At 35.8% G+C, this 19,112-nt stretch overlaps 1 protein-coding gene across 3 annotated transcripts; it reads left to right on the top strand.

Moving 5' to 3' along the window:
* Positions 1-61: 61 nt before the first annotated feature.
* Positions 62-18,774, top strand: CPSF2 (cleavage and polyadenylation specific factor 2). Of its 3 annotated transcripts, none has more exons than XM_083369307.1 (15): positions 62-218; positions 1,556-1,739; positions 2,827-2,986; positions 3,088-3,193; positions 4,014-4,143; positions 5,794-5,909; positions 5,998-6,185; positions 6,403-6,693; positions 8,562-8,662; positions 12,417-12,617; positions 13,263-13,415; positions 15,272-15,497; positions 17,000-17,302; positions 17,943-18,077; positions 18,168-18,774. In XM_083369307.1, the coding sequence occupies exons 2-15, from the start codon at positions 1,591-1,593 to the stop codon at positions 18,258-18,260; spliced, it is 2,352 nt and encodes a 783-aa protein (XP_083225433.1). In that variant the 5' UTR covers positions 62-218; positions 1,556-1,590; the 3' UTR covers positions 18,261-18,774. The 3 variants fall into 3 exon arrangements, with proteins under 3 accessions (XP_083225433.1, XP_083225431.1, XP_083225432.1); XM_083369305.1 differs by having other exon boundaries at positions 88-229; XM_083369306.1 differs by having other exon boundaries at positions 88-616.
* The last annotated feature ends 338 nt before the right edge of the window (positions 18,775-19,112 follow it).

Genomic DNA, 19,112 nt, shown 5'->3' with positions numbered 1-19,112 from the left:
TCCCCCTTTTATCTGGTTAGGGTAGTACAATCCAGATTTCTCTTTCCTCCCGGCGGCTCCTCCTCTTCCAACTGGCTTGCCGCTTTCTTCCCCAAAATGGCGGCAGCAGGAGGCAGGGCTGGGGATGGCTGAGTGGGCACGTGCGGTTTTCTTTTCTTTTCTCCTTTCCATTTCCCAATAAATGTAGGTGCCCGGAGGTAACGAGGGGTGCTAAATTGGTAAGAACGAAGTAAGTGTATCGGAGGGCAGCCGCTTAAGAGATACTTGGCTTTCTCCTACCGGTAGTACATCTCAGTCCTCAATGAACACGGTTGCTTTTCTTCCGGTAAAAAATTACGGAGAGAGTACAACAGCAGAACTCGAGCTTGTGAAAGAAGCTTCTCTGCAACTTAAGACACCAAGGATGTCAGGCTGATAGGCAGGATTCCGCGAAGCCCTCTTTAGAGCCCGAAGATTTAGGTCTCATCTCCAAAGACGAATAAGAGTTTCTGTAATAAAAGGCGGCATCTGTCAAACGATGGCCCGTCCTCAGTAAATGGAATAGTTTCTGCTTTTTGTACAGCTTGAGTTTAATGTGACTTTGCTGAACCACCCGGGTTTTGATGAATGAGTTTGTGTAAGTTTTTTTTTTTTTACTCCTTGAGATAGAATGGCATCAATAAAATTTTCTTTTTCACTTTTAACTCTGGGTTGATTATTTTGGATATCTTTGGCTGACTTCTCTAATGCCACTGTTATGGATGAAAGCTAACTTGAATTGTAAAGTTAGAGGTAGCTCTAAAGTGATGAACTTTTATTTTCTGGTACAAATATAATGGATGATTTTGAGCCAGACACTTACACTCAACCCAACCCACTTGCAGGATGAGGTTTTTTTGGGGGGGACGGGGGAATAGGAAGGAGTAATATGTGTATTTGTTGCCTTGAGTTACTATACTTATTAGATGTTTTTATCTCATCTTTATTTTTATAAGGTTAGCAGTTGGCCATTAATAAATAAAAGTAGACAGCTAATGTCAGAATTAAGTAAAATATGTCTTAACAAAATTATATAAGAGTGAGAGGAGCATGCATATGTGCCTAATAGTAGGGTTATGTTGAAATACTGAAAATTTCCAGTTCTCAAGCTGCATCAAAATGGAGCAGAGCACACCCTGATAAATCTGAGGCTTGTTCATATCTTGAATAATACTTTATAGTTACAACCAGGTTATTGTAATACCTGCCAGTAAGTGCTGGATTCCTTTTTTTCTGAGATGAGGATATGTGTGTGTGCGCGCGCACACCCTGTCCTTCTGGTAACCCTGTTTGTCATGTTGAGGAAAAATGATATAATGGTTCTAAGAAAGAAAGCATTTGATTTTATCTCTAATCTTGTCTTGATTATCAGAGATTGATTCATTGATTTGGGGAAATTTCCAGTTTGCTTGTGTGACTATTGGGATCTTATGTTTATGAAACATGCTGAAATAACATAGTATTAAGTATCTCTAAATTTTCCCAGCTGTATATAACTAACAAAAAGGATTTTAAAATAAAATGTATTCCCTTATAGGAACTATTTTTGGTGAGAACATTTGGGAACAAAAAATGACATCAATTATCAAGCTAACAACCCTCTCAGGGGTTCAGGAAGAATCTGCTCTCTGTTACTTACTTCAGGTAGATGAGTTTCGCTTTTTGTTGGATTGTGGCTGGGATGAGAATTTTTCTATGGACATCATTGATTCCCTGAGGAAGTAAGTAGAATTTGACTCAGTTAAAGTGAGCCCTTGAAAAATGTAATGTTTTTTTGTTATAGCTTATTTATATAACATAAAGCACTTTTGTGGATGTTTAAATTATTAAAATTCTGGTACAAAATTATGTCAAGAATTTTTTCCTTAGTGTATATGAAAAAGAATAGGTAGAATAATTCTACTTTATATTGACCAGTTTGACCTTTAAATTGCTTTACTTAAATCAATAATATATTTAAAATGTTCATGAAGTCAGGGACAACAATTGCAGGATCAAATTATAAAGAATAGTCTGTGCTACTTTTTAGGTTGGAATTATATTTATTTTCTTATAAATGCAAGAAAAGTATGATGATGGAACAGTTACTTTCAAATACAGAAATATTTAATCAGAGTTCCACATATGGAGATTTTGCATGCAAAATTGTATTAAGAGTAGATCTACAGAGTAAGATTTTCATTAGCTTTGGTTTCTTGAATATAACTGTAATAATGTAATACATGTAGACTTTGCATTTCTTTGCATAAGCTGTAGTCTTGGATGACAGAATCAGCAAGATCGATTAAAAGATAGTGTTTAGAACATTGTTACCAGAATTCAATTTCATCCCTAGAACTACTACTACAAGTTTTTTGAGATAGTCCTTTTAAGTGAAACATGGAAGCAAAAGCTTGATTTCTAAGTGTTTTTCTATGAGGGCTGGTTTCTTCAGTTCATGAATGTTTTCAGTCCAGTTGAATATCCTGTTATAGACAGGGTAGTGCAGTTTTGCTAATATACCCTTTTATTTGAGGATTCTGTTGTGAAAGTCCTCCAGAGCATATTGGGAGAGCAGGAGATTAGAGACTACAAGATAACTTCTCCTTTCTATCGAAAAGAATATTTTCCCATCTATTGAAGGGAGCATTTTATGAGAAGTGCTTATTTCATTGGAAATTCCTCCTTAAAAATAGAACTCTAGACCCAGATTTTATTTTAGATTAAAAGTATCAGTTCTCAAATTTTGTACACTATACTGTCATTGAAATACTATGTTTTTTAAAATAGTGAAATGGGATGTTTTATCCCCTTGTTCTTGTTTTATAGACATGTTCACCAGGTTGATGCAGTACTTCTTTCACATCCTGATCCTCTGCACTTGGGTGCTCTCCCATATGCAGTAGGAAAAATGGGATTGAACTGTGCTATTTATGCCACTATTCCTGTATACAAAATGGGTCAGATGTTCATGTATGACCTCTACCAGGTAAAGTTCATGTCTCAATTTTTTAGAGGTATGTTTTAAGTGTTCTCTCAGTGTATCTAATTTTAACTGAGAATATTTTTTCTTTCTTTTCTTTTGACTAGTCACGCCATAATACCGAAGACTTTACCTTGTTTACTTTGGATGATGTGGATGCAGCTTTTGATAAAATACAACAACTAAAATTCTCTCAGATTGTCAATTTGAAAGGTGAAAAAGAACACTCTTAAAGTGATGTTGTGTCTTATTGTTTGGGATTTATGTTTTTTTTCTAAAATCTAAATTTTCCTATTATTTTAAACTTAGCAAATGGTTACACAATTGCATGATGTCAAGCTAATTGAATAACATAACATTCTAAAGTATTTTTTTCTTTAATTAATCCTTTCCTTGTCTCTGGTCTAGACCTTGTGTTATTGATTTGTGACTACATAGTCCAAGCCACTACTTATCTAAAAATGCTGAAATCCTAGATATATATAAAAAAAAATTGAGGGGAAAAGCCATAAGGGATGGATTCCAAGGTCATAATGTTGTGTGAATGCATGGAAGATGGGAGAGGGAGTAGCTATAACAACCCTTGATATAAGGTTCTGTGAGGTCTTAGAATCATTGGTCAGTGGACACTATGGGATGGATCAGTAGTGGGTAAGAGAAAACATAAGGGAGTGAGGAATGAAAAATGAAGAATTGCTAGAATCCTGATCAGAAGTACTCCATAGGGCAATATTTTATTGCAGAATTCTAATTTTTTTCTTATCAACCTCAGGAGACATAGATTGTTCCATGAGACTGTTCATTATTTTCATAATAATGTATAAAAGGGTTTCCTTTCCATTTTTCTTTAGAATTAGGTTCTGTTATTATGAATTGCATTAGCAAAACAAATAGGAAAAATACTACTTTGATACATTGTATTGGTATGAAGAATTGAAGCCAAGTTATCTGGGTATATGTATTTATATGTATATGTATCTTGTATTATCTTATGTAATTAGGGTGGGTATAAAATTGTGTTTTTTTTCTTTAGGTAAAGGGCATGGTTTGTCCATCACTCCATTACCAGCAGGCCACATGATAGGAGGTACTATATGGAAAATAGTTAAAGATGGAGAAGAGGAAATTGTTTATGCAGTTGATTTCAACCACAAGAGGGAGATGTACGTACACTGATGTTGCTACTTTCCTACTACAGCTTCTTAACATTTCTGATGTCTAAAGACACTGGGTCCTGGATGGTTTTGTGAGTGAAAGTAGTCTTTTTTAAAAATCAAAATTGTATTTCCCGTGATTCAGTGAACACGCAAATAAAAATTTTTGGGCAGTAGTGTGAAAATAGTTGGCATTGCTTGGGGAGAACTTCCCATGTTATTTTTTATCTCTGATACTTTTTGGAACTTGCACACCGGGTTTGTCCTACTTACAAGTGGAAAAATTAATGAGTTGAAATTAGTACTGTAGAGGAATCTTATTTCTTTATTCTTTTGTGCTTCATAATCTTAAGAATCCTGTATATGTGCCAGAGTTTGCACATGCAGGAATTAAATTTGAGGACAAGGAAATCTGGTGTAATCTCTGTTTTTAAAATTACTAGACAATGTTTAAAATGTATTAAGAAATGCATAATGTTCCTCAATGAAAGATCTCCTCCTCCATTTTGCAATGCCATTTTGTCAGTTTCAAAATAAATTCTGACCTGAAGGAGAAAAGATGCTTCACATGCGGATTCTCCTGCAGGAGTTTTTAATAAATTAATAGATCACCGAAGTCTCTTCCTAGCATTGTGTGGTGAATCCTCACTTGCAGGGTGATTCCATGAAAAGAAACATGGTTTATCAAGTTTCTTACATGTTGTTTTTCCTTCTGAAACAGAAGTGCTGCACAGCTCTACTAAGTAATTAAACATGGTTTCCTTAACTCTCATTTTAAAATATACAATGTAATTGTGAGTGGGGAAATAAGTTTCCTAATGTTTAATTTTAATTTTAAAAAGCAATAAATTTAGAAATGTGTTAAGAGCGTCATCCATGTTCTAATTATATAAAAGTGTTGTCTCTAATTATAGAAGTAGATTCCATATTTTACCTACTGACCTGTCTATAATGTCTACAGTGGTAGATCAGATTTTATTTATAGGACAATTCATCATTTTATATTCATTTTCTTTAGGATGTCATTTCACCTTTATTTTGGGCATAATACAAAAGTGAAACTAATTTGAAATCTAACATGGAACAAAGTGCTAAATTTAAATTGTTCTCAATTATGATATGTTTTGAAATCTGTTTACAACATTTATTCCTTTTTAAGAACATTTTTTCAAATAAATTGGTTCTTCCGTAGGCTTTTCCTTCTTTGCTTTGTTTTTTACACTGTATTCTCATTGTTAAGGAAATACCCATGAGCTCAGATAGCAGCAAGGATATGGTAAATAATGCATCTACCAAACTAATGTGACAAGAAGCGTAGCCTTATAGTGACTTTTTAGTAACTGTATTTCTTTGTACCAATCTACCTTCCTCTATTTATTTTTAAATTGTGGCAGAGAAATTTGATTTCTTTTTGTATATAATTTGTATAGCAAACCTGTATCTAATTTGTATAGCACCATGTAGATTTGATGATTTGTAAATGTATTTAAATATATAAATACATTTAAATTCATGATTGCAATTAAATCATGTGTTCTAATAAAAATGGTTTTATTTAAAAAAAACTGACCTTTTTTGAAAATTAGAGAATTGAGATCAGGTTTTAATTTGTCTTATTTATGCAATTATACGCTGAGATTGATATAACTTCTTTTTCAGTCATTTAAATGGATGTTCCTTGGAAATGTTAAGTAGACCTTCTTTGCTCATCACTGATTCGTTTAATGCTACTTATGTACAGCCAAGGAGGAAACAAAGAGATGAGCAACTGCTAAGTATGTATTTTGTGACAGCAAGTAAAATAATTTTTGTACATATAAGGGCTCAAATATTGTAACTTTACTCCTTGTGTTTTATCCTTAGCAAATATTTTGGAAACATTGAGAGGTGATGGAAATGTCCTAATAGCTGTGGACACTGCAGGTAGAGTTTTGGAACTTGCCCAACTGCTTGATCAAATATGGAGGACGAAAGATGCTGGTTTAGGAGTTTATTCCTTGGCACTTTTAAACAATGTCAGTTACAATGTTGTGGAGTTCTCAAAATCTCAGGTTTGTTTTATTAGATTATTTATAAAGTATTTCAAAATCACTGTTGTAGAGCAGATATTTTAGCCTTATGTATCAAGTAACAAAACATCTAATAAGATATTAAGGCTATATGGAGCAATCAAAGCATGCTTTGCGAAACAACCCAACTGTCCTTCTAAGTTACAGTCTAAAATGTTGGTGGTATTAAAATGATCTGTATTTTTGTGTCCGTATGCAGGTGGAATGGATGAGTGACAAGCTAATGAGGTGCTTTGAAGATAAGAGAAACAATCCTTTCCAATTTCGTCATCTGTCTCTTTGTCATGGGCTTGCAGATTTGGCTCGTGTTCCTAGTCCCAAAGTTGTTCTTGCTAGCCAGCCAGATCTGGATTGTGGATTTTCAAGAGATCTTTTTATACAATGGTGTCAGGATCCCAAAAATTCTATTATTTTGACATACAGAACAACTCCTGGAACACTAGCACGATTTTTAATAGATAATCCTTCTGAAAAAGTTATAGACATAGAGGTAAGAAAATGCAGTACTTTTTTAATAAAAACTTTACATCTTTCAGCTAGCATAAGAGTAGCAAAACATTGAACTTGGGCAATGATTTGCCTCTACTCAAAGCAGAGCAGGGCAATAAAAGAACTGCTAGGTATGCATTACAGTATGTATAATGTTGATTTTTGTTAGTAAAAATTAATTTCAAAAAATATCCACGTTTGTGCATATGCAGTTAATTTTTGTGCAGAGATTTTTGGTGAATTGTATAAATTTAATGTTAATTTTATTAGATTTATATACCGCCCTTTCCCGAAGGACTCAGGGCGGTTTACAGGGTATTTAAAATCAGTAATACAAAATACAAAAGTTAAAAAACAATTTAAAAAGATTAAATTATCCCTTAAAATAAAAAGCCCAGTTAAAAATTCTCAGCCTGGGTGGGAGAGCTCAAAGAGCGAGGTCTTCAGGTCCCGGTGGAATGAACGAATGTCGGGGGCAGTCCTAAGCTCCACGGGCAGCTGGTTCCAGAGGGCAGGCGCACCCACAGAGAAGGCCCTCCCCCTGGGTGTTATCCGCCGGCAGTCTTTTACCGGCGGCACCCTGAGGAGACCCTCCCTGTGCGAGCGCACTGGACGAAGGAAGCTTGATGCTGGCAGCAGGTGTTCCCTCAAATATCCCGGACCCAAGCCATTTAGGGCTTTATAGGTCATCACCAGCACCTTGAATCTCACCCGGAGGGCAACCGGAAGCCAATGCAGCTCGTGGAGTAGAGGTGTTACATGGGAATATCGGGAAGCCCCCATCACAACTCGCGCGGCCGCATTCTGCACCAGTTGAAGCCTCCGAGTGGTCCTCAAGGGCAGCCCCATGTAGAGAGCGTTGCAGTAGTCTAAACGGGAGGTCACGAGTGCATGAGTGACTGCGTAGGGCATCTCGGTCCAGGTAGGGTCGCAACTGGCGCACCAGGCGAACCTGGGCAAAAGGACCCCTGGTCACGGCACCTATATGGTCTTCAAAATTAAGCCGTGAGTCCAGGAGGACGCCCAAGTTGCAAGCCCTATCAACGGGGGGTAACACCTCACCCCCCCATCGTTAAAGGTGGGATGGACTGGTTAGTCCGAGATGCCGATATGCACAGCCACTCAGTCTTGGCAGGATTGAGACGAAGCCTGTTTCTCCCCATCCAGACCTGGACCACCTCCAGGCAACGGGACATCATGGCGAGGGCATCACTGGGTTGGTTCAGGGTGGAAAGAAAAAGTTGGGTATCATCACTGTACCCCACCCCGAAACCACGAATAACCTCACCCAGCGGCTTCATGTAGATGTTGAACAGGAGGGGCGAGAGAACCGACCCCTGAGGAACTCCACAAACGAGAGGCCTCGGGGTGGATCTCTGCCCTCCCGTCAACACCGACTGCGAGCGGCCCAGGAGATAGGAGAACCTTATTTTGAAGAAAATAAAAATGATAGAATTGCTGATCAGTTAGCTGCGAACAGACGTAAACACTCCAGAATAACTGGCTATTAAATATATTTGTATTTGTTTGAGATTTAAAATGTACAAAAATACACATACATATAAAAGAGCCTGAATTCCTTGAATTTTCCATTGATGGTAAGAAATCTTATTTTGCATAAGGTAAAATAATAAAATAATTTGCAATAGTGGCAAATATCTGTAGCTCAGGTGTAGGATGATGGTGAAGAATCTTCACCCTCAATGAAATAATTTTAGAAGTCATTTCATATTTTATTGCAGGTTGAACTTTTATCTGATATGTACTATTGAATATTACCGTTGTGTACAACCATAATTATTTAAAGATTCAGTCTGAATACCTAATGTAGATAAATATATGAGTTTCTAATATATACTTTCCCTTTAGCTCAGGAAACGTGTAAAACTTGAAGGAAAGGAACTTGAAGAATATCTGGAAAAGGAAAAAATTAAAAAAGAGGCAGCAAAAAAGTTAGAGCAGTCAAAAGAGTGAGTATCTTTATGCCTTCATGACTCCTGTATATTACTATGTACCCCTGTACATTAATGCACATTCTTAATGAATTCTTCAAACCATCAGTTTTAGAATACTTGTTTCAGTATTATTTGAGATTTTGTGTTTTTCTGCATTCAAGTCAGTGTTTACTTCTGGTGCTAGTGTGGACTAGTCCTTGCAATTTTCTTGGAAAATTTTCAGAAGTGGTTTGCAATTGCCTTCTTCCTAGATCTTAGATGGAATGATTGACCCGAGATCATAACACTGGCCTTTTGCCTAAGGTGGGAGTAGAACTCCCAGGATTCTAATTTCATTGCACTAGTAAAACAATTTGAATTACAATTTAAGTAGCCCTGTCCGAAAAATATTTGAAATGGCTTTATTCAGTGCCTCCTTAGCAGGTAACAGCACCTAGACAGCCTTGGATGATCTAGAGAGTTAAACCAGATTGGCCTTGGATAGAATTCACAGGGGAATCACTTAGCAATTCCATAGTTTCGAGCTTGATTGGGAAGTTGAAAAAAAGATTCTGCATGAAGGTAATTTCCATAACGTTGCCAAAGAAACTGGACAGATATTTCCATGAAAGTCATTAGGAACTGATTTCAGCTTAAAAGAGGCTTTACTTTACCTTTTTTACCTCATATTTACCTTTAAATATGATTTATGATTGATTGATCTGCAACTTAAAAATAAATACCTCCTAAGCAGAAATCTAGTAATTTGTTTTTGTTAGCTTCATTAAATTCAAAATTAATAGCTATGTAGAATATAATTTTACAAGTTTTATTTTGCCTTTATAGCAAAGAACTGAGGTGCCAGTGAATTAATCAGGATATAAATATTATTGAGGAAATTGAGGTAAAAGACATTGATAAATATTTGGAGAATGCTAATATTCCGGTCCTTACGCAAGCACAAAGAGAGGGGATTAACCAACTGATCACAGAAGAAGAAATCCTTACAGCAATTAAGGATTTGAAGGTTGATAAGGCGCCCGGTACAGATGGCTTGTCTGCGGCTTTTTATAAAAATTTACAATTTGAGATGATAAAACCGTTAAAGGAACTGTTCCAGACAATCCAGAGGGGGGGAAAGGTGCCACCGTCTTGGAGAACAGCTTTTATCTCATTGATTCCGAAGGAAGATCAGGATGCTACTCAAGTTAAAAATTACAGACCGATTTCGCTTTTAAATACAGATTATAAGATATTTGCTAAGGTTTTGGCTAATAGACTGATGAGGGTTCTGCAACAGGTGATTCATGGGGATCAAACGGGGTTTATTAGTGGTAGGCAAATGAAAAATAATGTTAGACATATAGTTGATGTGTTAGAGTATTTGGAAAGGCACAACCAGATCTCTGCAGCGCTAATCTTTTTAGATGCTGAAAAGGCTTTTGATCAATTGAATTGGCAATTTCTGTTGAGAATGTTAGATAAAATGGATTTTGGGGAAAATTTCTTACAGCCGATTAGGGCATTATATCAAAAGCAAACTGCCCGAATCATAGTTAACAATAGTCTGACGGCAGTATGTAATATTGAGAAGGGTACAAGGCAAGGATGTCCGTTATCGCCCTTGTTATTTGTATTAACTTTAGAGATATTATTGAACAAGATTCGGAATTCGGAAAAAATTAAGGGGATACAAGTTGGAGATCAGGACTATAGATTGAGAGCATTTGCAGATGATCTGGTTGTTACAGTGACCCAGCCAGAGAACTCTGTTGTGGACCTGATAGAGATAATAACACAATATGGGAAGGTTTCTGGATTTAAAGTAAACATACAGAAAACTAAAATTTTGGCTAGAAACATGACAGTTTCACAGAAGGCCTTCTTGGAAGGATTAACTGGATTTGAGATTGTTAAAAGGGTTAAATATTTGGGGGTAATTTTGTCGCCCTCGAATACAAAGCTATATAAAAATAATTATGAAAAATTGTGGGGGAAAATTCAAAAAGAATTGGAGAGTTGGCAAAAATTGCAATTGACTTTGTTGGGACGGATTGCAGCAGTGAAAATGAATGTCCTGCCCAAATTTTTATTTTTATTCCAAATGATACCGATTCTTAAGAAAGATTCTAATTTGGAGGAATGGCAGCGTGGTATCAATAAATTTGTGTGGGCAGGGAAAAAGCCACGAGTTAAACTTAAGATTATGCAGGATATTCGTGAGAGAGGTGGCCTTAAATTGCCTAATTTTAAATTATATTATGAAGCTGCTGCATTAGTAGGAATAAGTGATTGGATCAATTTGAAGCAATCGAGGTTATTAAATCTTGAGGGCCATGATTTGTTGTTTGGCTGGCATGCATATTTGTTGTATGATAAGAAGGTAGGTACCGTGTTTAGGACGCATATTTTAAGACAGGCATTGCTGAGAGTTTGGAAGAAGTATAGACATAAGCTAAGTTGTAAGATACCATTGTGGGCAATTCCAAAACACGCAATAGAAAATATACATGCTGGTTTCAAACACGATGAGACTACCTACAAGGAAATTTTAAGTTTGGAAAGGAATGTTTGGTGCTTGAAATCATATAGCATCTTGCGAGAAGAGAAGGTTGTTCAAACATGGTTTCAATATACTCAGCTACGGGCCAGGTGGAAAGAAGACCAGAAAATTGGATTTGCAACGATTGATGAAAATCTGATAAAGCAAATTAGAAATCAGGGACCTGCACACATTAAACGGATATATCTTGCATTGATAGAGATTGATTCAGAAACAGAGCTTGTTATGATAAAATGGGCCCAAAATATCCAGGAAGTTATTACAATGGACATGTGGGAGAAGATCTGGGTGAGGAATGTGAAATTTACTCAAGCTCAAAATTTAAGAGAGAATTTTTATAAGATGTTTTATAGATGGCATTTAGATCCTAAAAAGCTTGCAAGTATGTACCCGAATTATCAGCCTAAGTGTTGGAGGTGCGGGGTTGAAGATGCAACATATTTTCACATATGGTGGACATGTAAAAAGGTTAAGGCCTTTTGGATTAAAATCTGGTGGAATATACAGAAGATCTTTAAAAGGAGGATAAAGTTTTGTCCGCAATTTTTTTTGTTGGGAATAATTGTTGATGCTACAGTGGTGGACTCTAACTTGATGCTGAATTTAGTCACGGCAGCAAGACTTTTGATAGGACAATATTGGAAGAAAGAGGAGCTGCCGACCATAGAAGAATGGACTTTAAAGGTTTCCGACCTGGCAGAGATGGCGAAGATATCGGCTTATTTGAAAGATCACTCGCAAGAACGTTATATTATGGAATGGAGAAAGTGGATTGAGTTTATCCAGAATAAGTATAGGGTTAAGAAGTTTTATCTAGCATTCGAATAAGTCTTCTTTCGTGTTTTTTCTTTTCTTTTCCTATTTTTTTTATATATATTTAATAATGTTAAGTTTTGTTTGTTCTTATATAAGTTAGAGAGTGATGGATTTTAGAATTTATGGTTGTTAGTATATGGTTGCTTATGATTGCTTTTATATATATATACCTTGTATTTAGCTCTGGGAAGTCCGGGGGTGGGAGGGGGGTGGGGGGGAGGTAGGGGAGGGAAGAGGGAGGGGGGAAGGGGGGAGGTAACGGGGGAGGGAAGAGGTAGGGGGGAGGTAGGGAGGGGAGGGTGGAGGGGGATGGGGGTTTTTAATGGAAAATTGTATTGTAAAACTTTTCAATAAAAAAAAAATATTATTGATTTGCTTCATCTGTATAATTATTCTGGACTTCTGCTTTAGAGCAGATATAGATTCCAGTGATGAGAGTGATGCTGAAGAAGATATTGATCAACCATCTGTTCATAAGACCAAACATGATCTCATGATGAAGGGTGAAGGGAATCGAAAAGGAAGCTTCTTCAAACAAGCCAAAAAATCTTATCCTATGTTTCCTGCTCCAGAAGAGAGAATTAAGTGGGATGAATATGGAGAGATTATCAAGTAAGTGTGAGATGAGGGAATGCCTATTGTTATAATGTTCTTCACGTTTAGTATACACTGACTTATTGTCTTCATGTAGAATGCACATTTTTCCACATACATTTTTATCTCAAATGAAATGAATAGCTCTCTGAAAAGACGGATGCTATATTTAAATGTATGTACCCAACCTTGATAATTCAGCAAAGAATGAAAACCTTTGGTGGAACACATTATTTGGCCCTTTTACAGTCCTTTATGGTGCCAGAGGACAGGGAAGCTGTCTAAAGCAGATCTGGAGGAAAGGAAGCAAGCAGCTACTGAGGAGAAATGCCATTTTGTAGGCAGAATTCTGGATGAGTTAGGATGCCGAGATTTGGTCAATACTTTTCAATGATCTAGGCCAGGGGTAGGCAACCTTGGCTCTTTTATGACTTGTAGACTTCGACTCCCAGTATCCCTGAGCCAGCCATGCTGGCTCAGGAATTCTGGGAGTCGAAGTCCCCGAGTCATAAAAGAGCCAAGGTTGCCTACCCCTGATCTAGGCCATTAATATTACTACAGCAAATAAAAGGAAGAGTATATATAATACTTTCATTTGGAGAAGTGCCACTGGTATTCTTGACACTGCCTTAGTATAAAATTAATAATCTTCCTGTATTTTAGACCTGAGGATTTCCTCGTTCCAGAACTTCAGGCAACAGAAGAAGAAAAGAACAAATTAGAATCTGGCCTTACAAATGGAGAAGAACCTATGGATCAGGATTTATCAGATGTTCCTACTAAATGCATTTCAGCAATGGAATCAATGGAAATAAAGTGAGTGTTTAGAATTGTTGATGGTGGTATCAGCATAGAATGTGATGTGTATTAATCTATTGCAGTCTGTTTCACCTTATTTGAGCCTGCCTGATAACCGCTTATGGTTGTATTGAAATGATCCTGAGTTTTTAATATTTTGAAAATGTTCACATGTGCATTCACTGTTCCATTTTTCTGTAACATATCTAGGTTATCCTCAAGTTATGATCACAGTAGGGACTGGAAAATTCATTCTTAAACAATGCAGTCGTTAAGTGAGACACTGCGTGATCACAATTTATGAAGAAAAAAATTGTTCAGATTCAAAATAGTTTTTTCTTCTAACTGAATACTGTGAAATGGACCGAGATTATATAAAATAAAATTTAGGTGACAATGTGTAGAATAAAAAGCAGAATACAACATTAGAAGTAAGTTTCTTGGGGAGGAGATTGGAAAATAAAGACAGTAACCTGTACATTGATTAAATGAATTGTAATGAGTATTGATTAGATAATAGGGCAAAAAAATATTTCTTTTGATTTATAAGTTTAATTGCAAGTACATTAATGCTGGGTACAGTAAATTTAAAATATCACAGAAGCAAGCCCAGTGGATAAAGGCAACTATCAGAAATGAGATGGTCTGCACAACTGGAATTCAAAACAGGTTTTCAGACTTTTGCAACCCCTTTCCCACCTTCAGCTAAGATAAAGGTACAGTGGAACATGATATTAGATTAAAAAGAATAGATGATAGTGGGCCAAACTCTATGTAGAGAAGAAGAGTTTACAATACGTTAAAAATATCCCTGCCCCCAAATACCAATGTATAAACTTGCCAATGTTATAAAAAGTATGCTGATTTACAGTAAGTGGAAGAACACACAAAGGCAATACTTTTGTGTCTATAACTTGTTTAACCAAGGAGAAGGATGTACAGATGGTGTTTAATAAAACCACATCACAACATTTTCAGAGAAGGAATTATAGTCATGAGACACTTGAAATGTGTTGACATCAGTTGGGAGACAAATTGCTGAGAATAGTCTTTCCACAGAATTACTGGTTGTTGTTTTTTTGGCTGATAATTTTCTTCTGCAGTGTGTATAAAAACATACAAGAGAATACTATGTCTTCGACTTGATACTAACCAGTAGGCTGTATTAACACAAGAACATTGCAAACACATGATCACATAATGAGTGCAAGCATCAGGGAATTTCTACAACTATAGATTGGATTCAAAAGAAACAAAAATTCCAGAAGGTGGCAGTGATGAACCTCTTCTGTGCTGTTGCCAAGGAAACTTAATGGATGGATCTATGCAGTTATCAGGAGTCACATTCCCTTTTACAACGTATCTACTTTGAACCTACATTGCTTTATTTTCTGTTTCCACGCTGTTTCTAAGGTAGTGTTGATTTATAAAAATAGTTGACCTTTTATTTCCTGATGACTAATTTTCACAGGCCTAAGCATATTTTTTAAATATGTAGATGACTTCCATCACTTCATCTTGATTGCAACCCTCAAATTTCTGATTTGACTTTTCACTTTGCAAGAAATGTTATTAACTATGTAGAATGTGCACATCTAAAAAATGGAGTTGCTGACTTCTGTTATTAAATGTAAAAGTTCAGCATTTTGCAAAGTTCTTAACACCATCTGGCTCAACAGTTAATCATGCTGGAAAGTTGCCTTATTATTAAAACATTCACAAATCACAATGGCATTATAGTTACAAAATGTAAGATTTCAGTTTAGTGTGCTTGAATGATAGTTACGTCGTGACTTGTTTATATTCAGCTCAATCTGTAAAGATTAGATTTTGTTTTTCTTCATCTCCTTTTTCTCCTTTTATTTTATTTTTAGAGCTCGAGTTACATACATAGATTATGAAGGCCGCTCTGATGGAGATTCCATTAAAAAAATTATTAATCAGATGAAGCCACGGCAATTGATTATTGTCCACGGACCTCCTGAGGCCAGTCAAGATCTCACTGAATCTTGCAGAGCTTTTGGGGGGAAAGACATTAAAGTTTACATGCCCAAGCTGCATGAAACCATAGATGCAACCAGTGAGACTCACATATATCAAGTAAGACTTGCATGTTTGTATGACAAAGGTATACTTAGCACAATTCAGCATTTTCCAAATATTTATAAAAGGACTAACACTTGCAAGATGTACTTTAGAACAAGCAAGAGTGTATACGAGCCACTTTTTTGAATTGTTAAAGCAGCCGCATCTTTTTCCAGGCTTGCTCCTGACTATTTCCATGTGCACGAGGCAAATCGTTGCTTCCAGCTGTATCCAAAGGTTCTGGTGGATATGCATGTGGAGACTTCTGGCAACACCTTCCAGAAGTACTATATAAGCCTGAAACAAGATGCCACTGCTTTAATGATTTAAAAAAAGTGATTTGTACATGCTCCTACATGTTCCAAAGAACCTACTTCAAAGGGTTTGTATGCAAGAGAAAGCAGAGTCAGTCCTGTAGTCTCATCATGAAATTGTATTGTTGAACTGCCTCAAGGTGCATTTCTAGGTCATTTTAAAGCTCTGATACTAAGTTTCGGAGAGTCTGTGGATTCATTTCTTGAGGGACTCCAGTCTTTCCGTCAGTCTGCCCTAAGTTGAGATTTGCATTTGAAGCCTTGTTACATGGCCATCCGTGAAAAGAACTTGTGTGACAAACAAGTTCTATATTTTAACCTGATAGGAAATCTCAGACATCCTCACTGCCTCCTTTTAAAAAGATCCTTGTTTGCTTTCAAATGTGTCCTTAAAAATGATTTTGTCGGGTTGGTAGAGCTTTTATATTCTGACAGTAAGGTGTGATTTTTGCTGCATATATTTATGCCATTGAACTATATTACTATGTTAGTATACTTTAGACATTTTTTTACTGTTTTTATTAGCGATGGTTATTTATATCATACTTCAGTAGTCTAATATAATTTTTAGAGTATATTTTGTGTATATTTTTATTATAAAAGAAAGGTTTATAAATACTTTTAAGTTGGTTTATAGGATGATAAAACATTTGCGTATCCGTAGCAAAGTTAGTTTTACAATTAGCCAATATTTTTTTTGACTGCTTTTGTTAAATGTGCCCTTGCCCCAAGGCTGGTACTTTCCTGTTTGAAAATCCAACAAGATAATTCCCAGCAAGGTCTTCCTCTTGTTCACATGCTGGGCTCACCTTTGCACTGAGTCTTTGCATGATTCCTTTGGTTTTAACTTAAGAGTATTATAGGAATTAATTGTGATTGATGGAGTGATTTCTGGCTCTCTGAACTATAAAGATCCAGGCAATTGTGTTCGTTCAATAAACTACATAATTTGCCAAATCATTGCTTAGTGCAGTATGTACTAAGCTTGGTCTGCTACGGAACATAAATGCTGTCTGGTTCCAGTAACTGGTTATTTGCTAAACCACTGCACTCCTTAACTTTAAATGCCAAAAATAAAAATAATGTCTTGATAGGGTAATTTCATTGTCTATCTTCTTTGGCTATTGATGTACTGCTGAGAATGTAAATTCTTTCTTGTTCATTTATTTCATTTTTTTTTGTTTTTAAAAAAATCTGTTTTAGGTTAGATTAAAAGACTCCCTAGTCAGTTCCCTTCACTTTTGTAAAGCTAAAGATGCAGAACTTGCCTGGATAGATGGAGTTCTGGACATGCGAGTATCAAAAGTAGACACAGGAGTAATTTTGGAAGAAGGGGAACTGAGAGATGACGGTGAGGACACGGAAATGCAAGTAGATGCACCCTCATCGGATTCCAGTGCTGTGGCACAGCAAAAGGTCATTAAAAGTCTCTTTGGTGATGATGACAAAGAAATCTGTGAGGAGAGTGAAATTATTCCTACGTTGGAGCCCTTACCACCCAATGAGGTAAGATTTAAAAGTGAGCTTTAATGGCTTTGGGACATGGTCTTGTATATAAAGAAGACATTTCATTACGGGAACTGAGGTTTTAAGTTGTTTTTTGGTTGTTTTTTTAATTGTAGATCTGTTAATGTTAGAATAATAGTAATTCCTTAGGTAATAAAAATGGAAGAGCTACTGTCTTTCATATACATAATATTAAATACTAAAAAAGTAGCATTTTTCCTCTGTCAGGATTGTGGTGTGTTTTTTTTTAAATGAAATCTAAGCTTTTTTTTTAAATCACTAAGGCTCAGATGTGTCAGATCTTTTCTCAATCAAATGAAATGAGTTATTTCAATATGAGATGGGCAGCAAATTAATAAATAAGTAATGACTTGATGAATTTGCATACCACTTCTAAGAGCACATTGGTCAAAGATTTTGAAATTGCTTACATTATAGAGCCCTCACTAGAACTGAGGCTTTTAATAAATTCTGCCATGATGTACCACATATAGCCATTTTTTTTCCTATGAAACATCTGGCCTTACACAAATGTATGTGAATTTTGTGACACAAAAACGGAATACATTTACCGGTAGAATGCTTCAGATATTTGAAATATATTGAAAATTTATTTTGACTTGTATCCTCTTCACGAAAGGTTCCTGGACATCAGTCGGTCTTCATGAATGAGCCTAGATTGTCTGATTTTAAGCAAGTTCTGTTGCGAGAAGGAGTTCAAGCTGAATTTGTAGGAGGAGTTCTAGTGTGTAATAACTTGGTCGCTGTTCGCAGGGTAAGTATATAGTGAACGTGTGTGTGTGTGTGTGTGTGTACATTGCAAATCTTTCAAAAAAGTAACTGGATATAATATTTTTTGTTACAGACTGAAACTGGACGTATTGGATTGGAAGGTTGTCTCTGTGAAGATTTCTATAAAATTAGAGACCTTTTATATGAACAGTATGCCATTGTCTAAGGGAGAAGTGTAAATATGATACATATGGACTTGTTTTATTTTTATGAGATTCTTTTACAAAAGGCATAAGAATTATTAGTAGCCATTACTAAATCTTTCTAGTGGATGAACCCGTGTTGATACAATCCAAGAAAGTTTACCTTATATAAATAGCCTGTATATTTTGCTGGTTATATTTTTCGTATAATACAACTTTTCACGTTGTAGCTTTTCAACTTGCAAATAGATTGTTTTACGAGAACTTTTTGAGATCTGATCTTGACAAATTTGCACTTAGTCTTTATTGAAAGCAATGGGATTTTGGCATGATTAACATTTCCATTATTTTCAGTGGGAACTAAAGGTAATTAAGTTAGCATGAGTATAACCTATTAAGGTTATTTTAAAAATATAAAAGAACTGTATGTTAAAAATGCACCTGATTTGCAACTAAATCATTTATGTCCATCCTTTGATTTTTGTAGCAAACTGTACATTTTTGTTTTGATAAAAGCAAAGTGAATATTCACTGAGAATCAAATCGGCTTCATCAAAGTAGTTCCTCTCTCACCATGCTCTAAATTTCTACTCCTTAATTGATTTTGCTTAATAATATATCTATTTAGAACAATATAAAGGAAGCAGAAAAAAAGCATCAGAGTTCCTAAGGGAGCAAATTCCTACAGCAATATAATGAATGGTCTCTAAAGTGATCTTAACTACCACAGTAAAAAGCTAGTACAATGACTTTAAAATACAGCTATTACTGTTTCCAAAATATATACTTACTAAAATGACATATTTTAGATGGTACCTACGTTAACAGAAAGCTGCTTCCATTACCAGAAGAGCCGCTTCCAATATAGAAGAGCA

The sequence above is a fragment of the Vipera ursinii genome, assembly GCF_947247035.1.
Source record: "Vipera ursinii genome assembly, chromosome: 1".
NCBI classification, from domain to species: domain Eukaryota; kingdom Metazoa; phylum Chordata; class Lepidosauria; order Squamata; family Viperidae; genus Vipera; species Vipera ursinii.
This window is presented reverse-complemented; position numbering and strand designations above follow the sequence as displayed.

What these genes read in the sequence shown, in the direction of transcription:
- CPSF2 (XM_083369307.1), top strand. Translation starts at nt 1,591, where the DNA reads ATGACATCAATTATCAAGCTAACAACCCTCTCAGGGGTTCAGGAAGAA. An exon ending in ATCATTGATTCCCTGAGGAA is followed by an intron (nt 1,740 to 2,826) that starts GTAAGTAGAATT and finishes CTTGTTTTATAG; the next exon opens with ACATGTTCACCAGGTTGATG. An exon ending in AGCCCTTACCACCCAATGAG is followed by an intron (nt 17,303 to 17,942) that starts GTAAGATTTAAA and finishes TCTTCACGAAAG; the next exon opens with GTTCCTGGACATCAGTCGGT.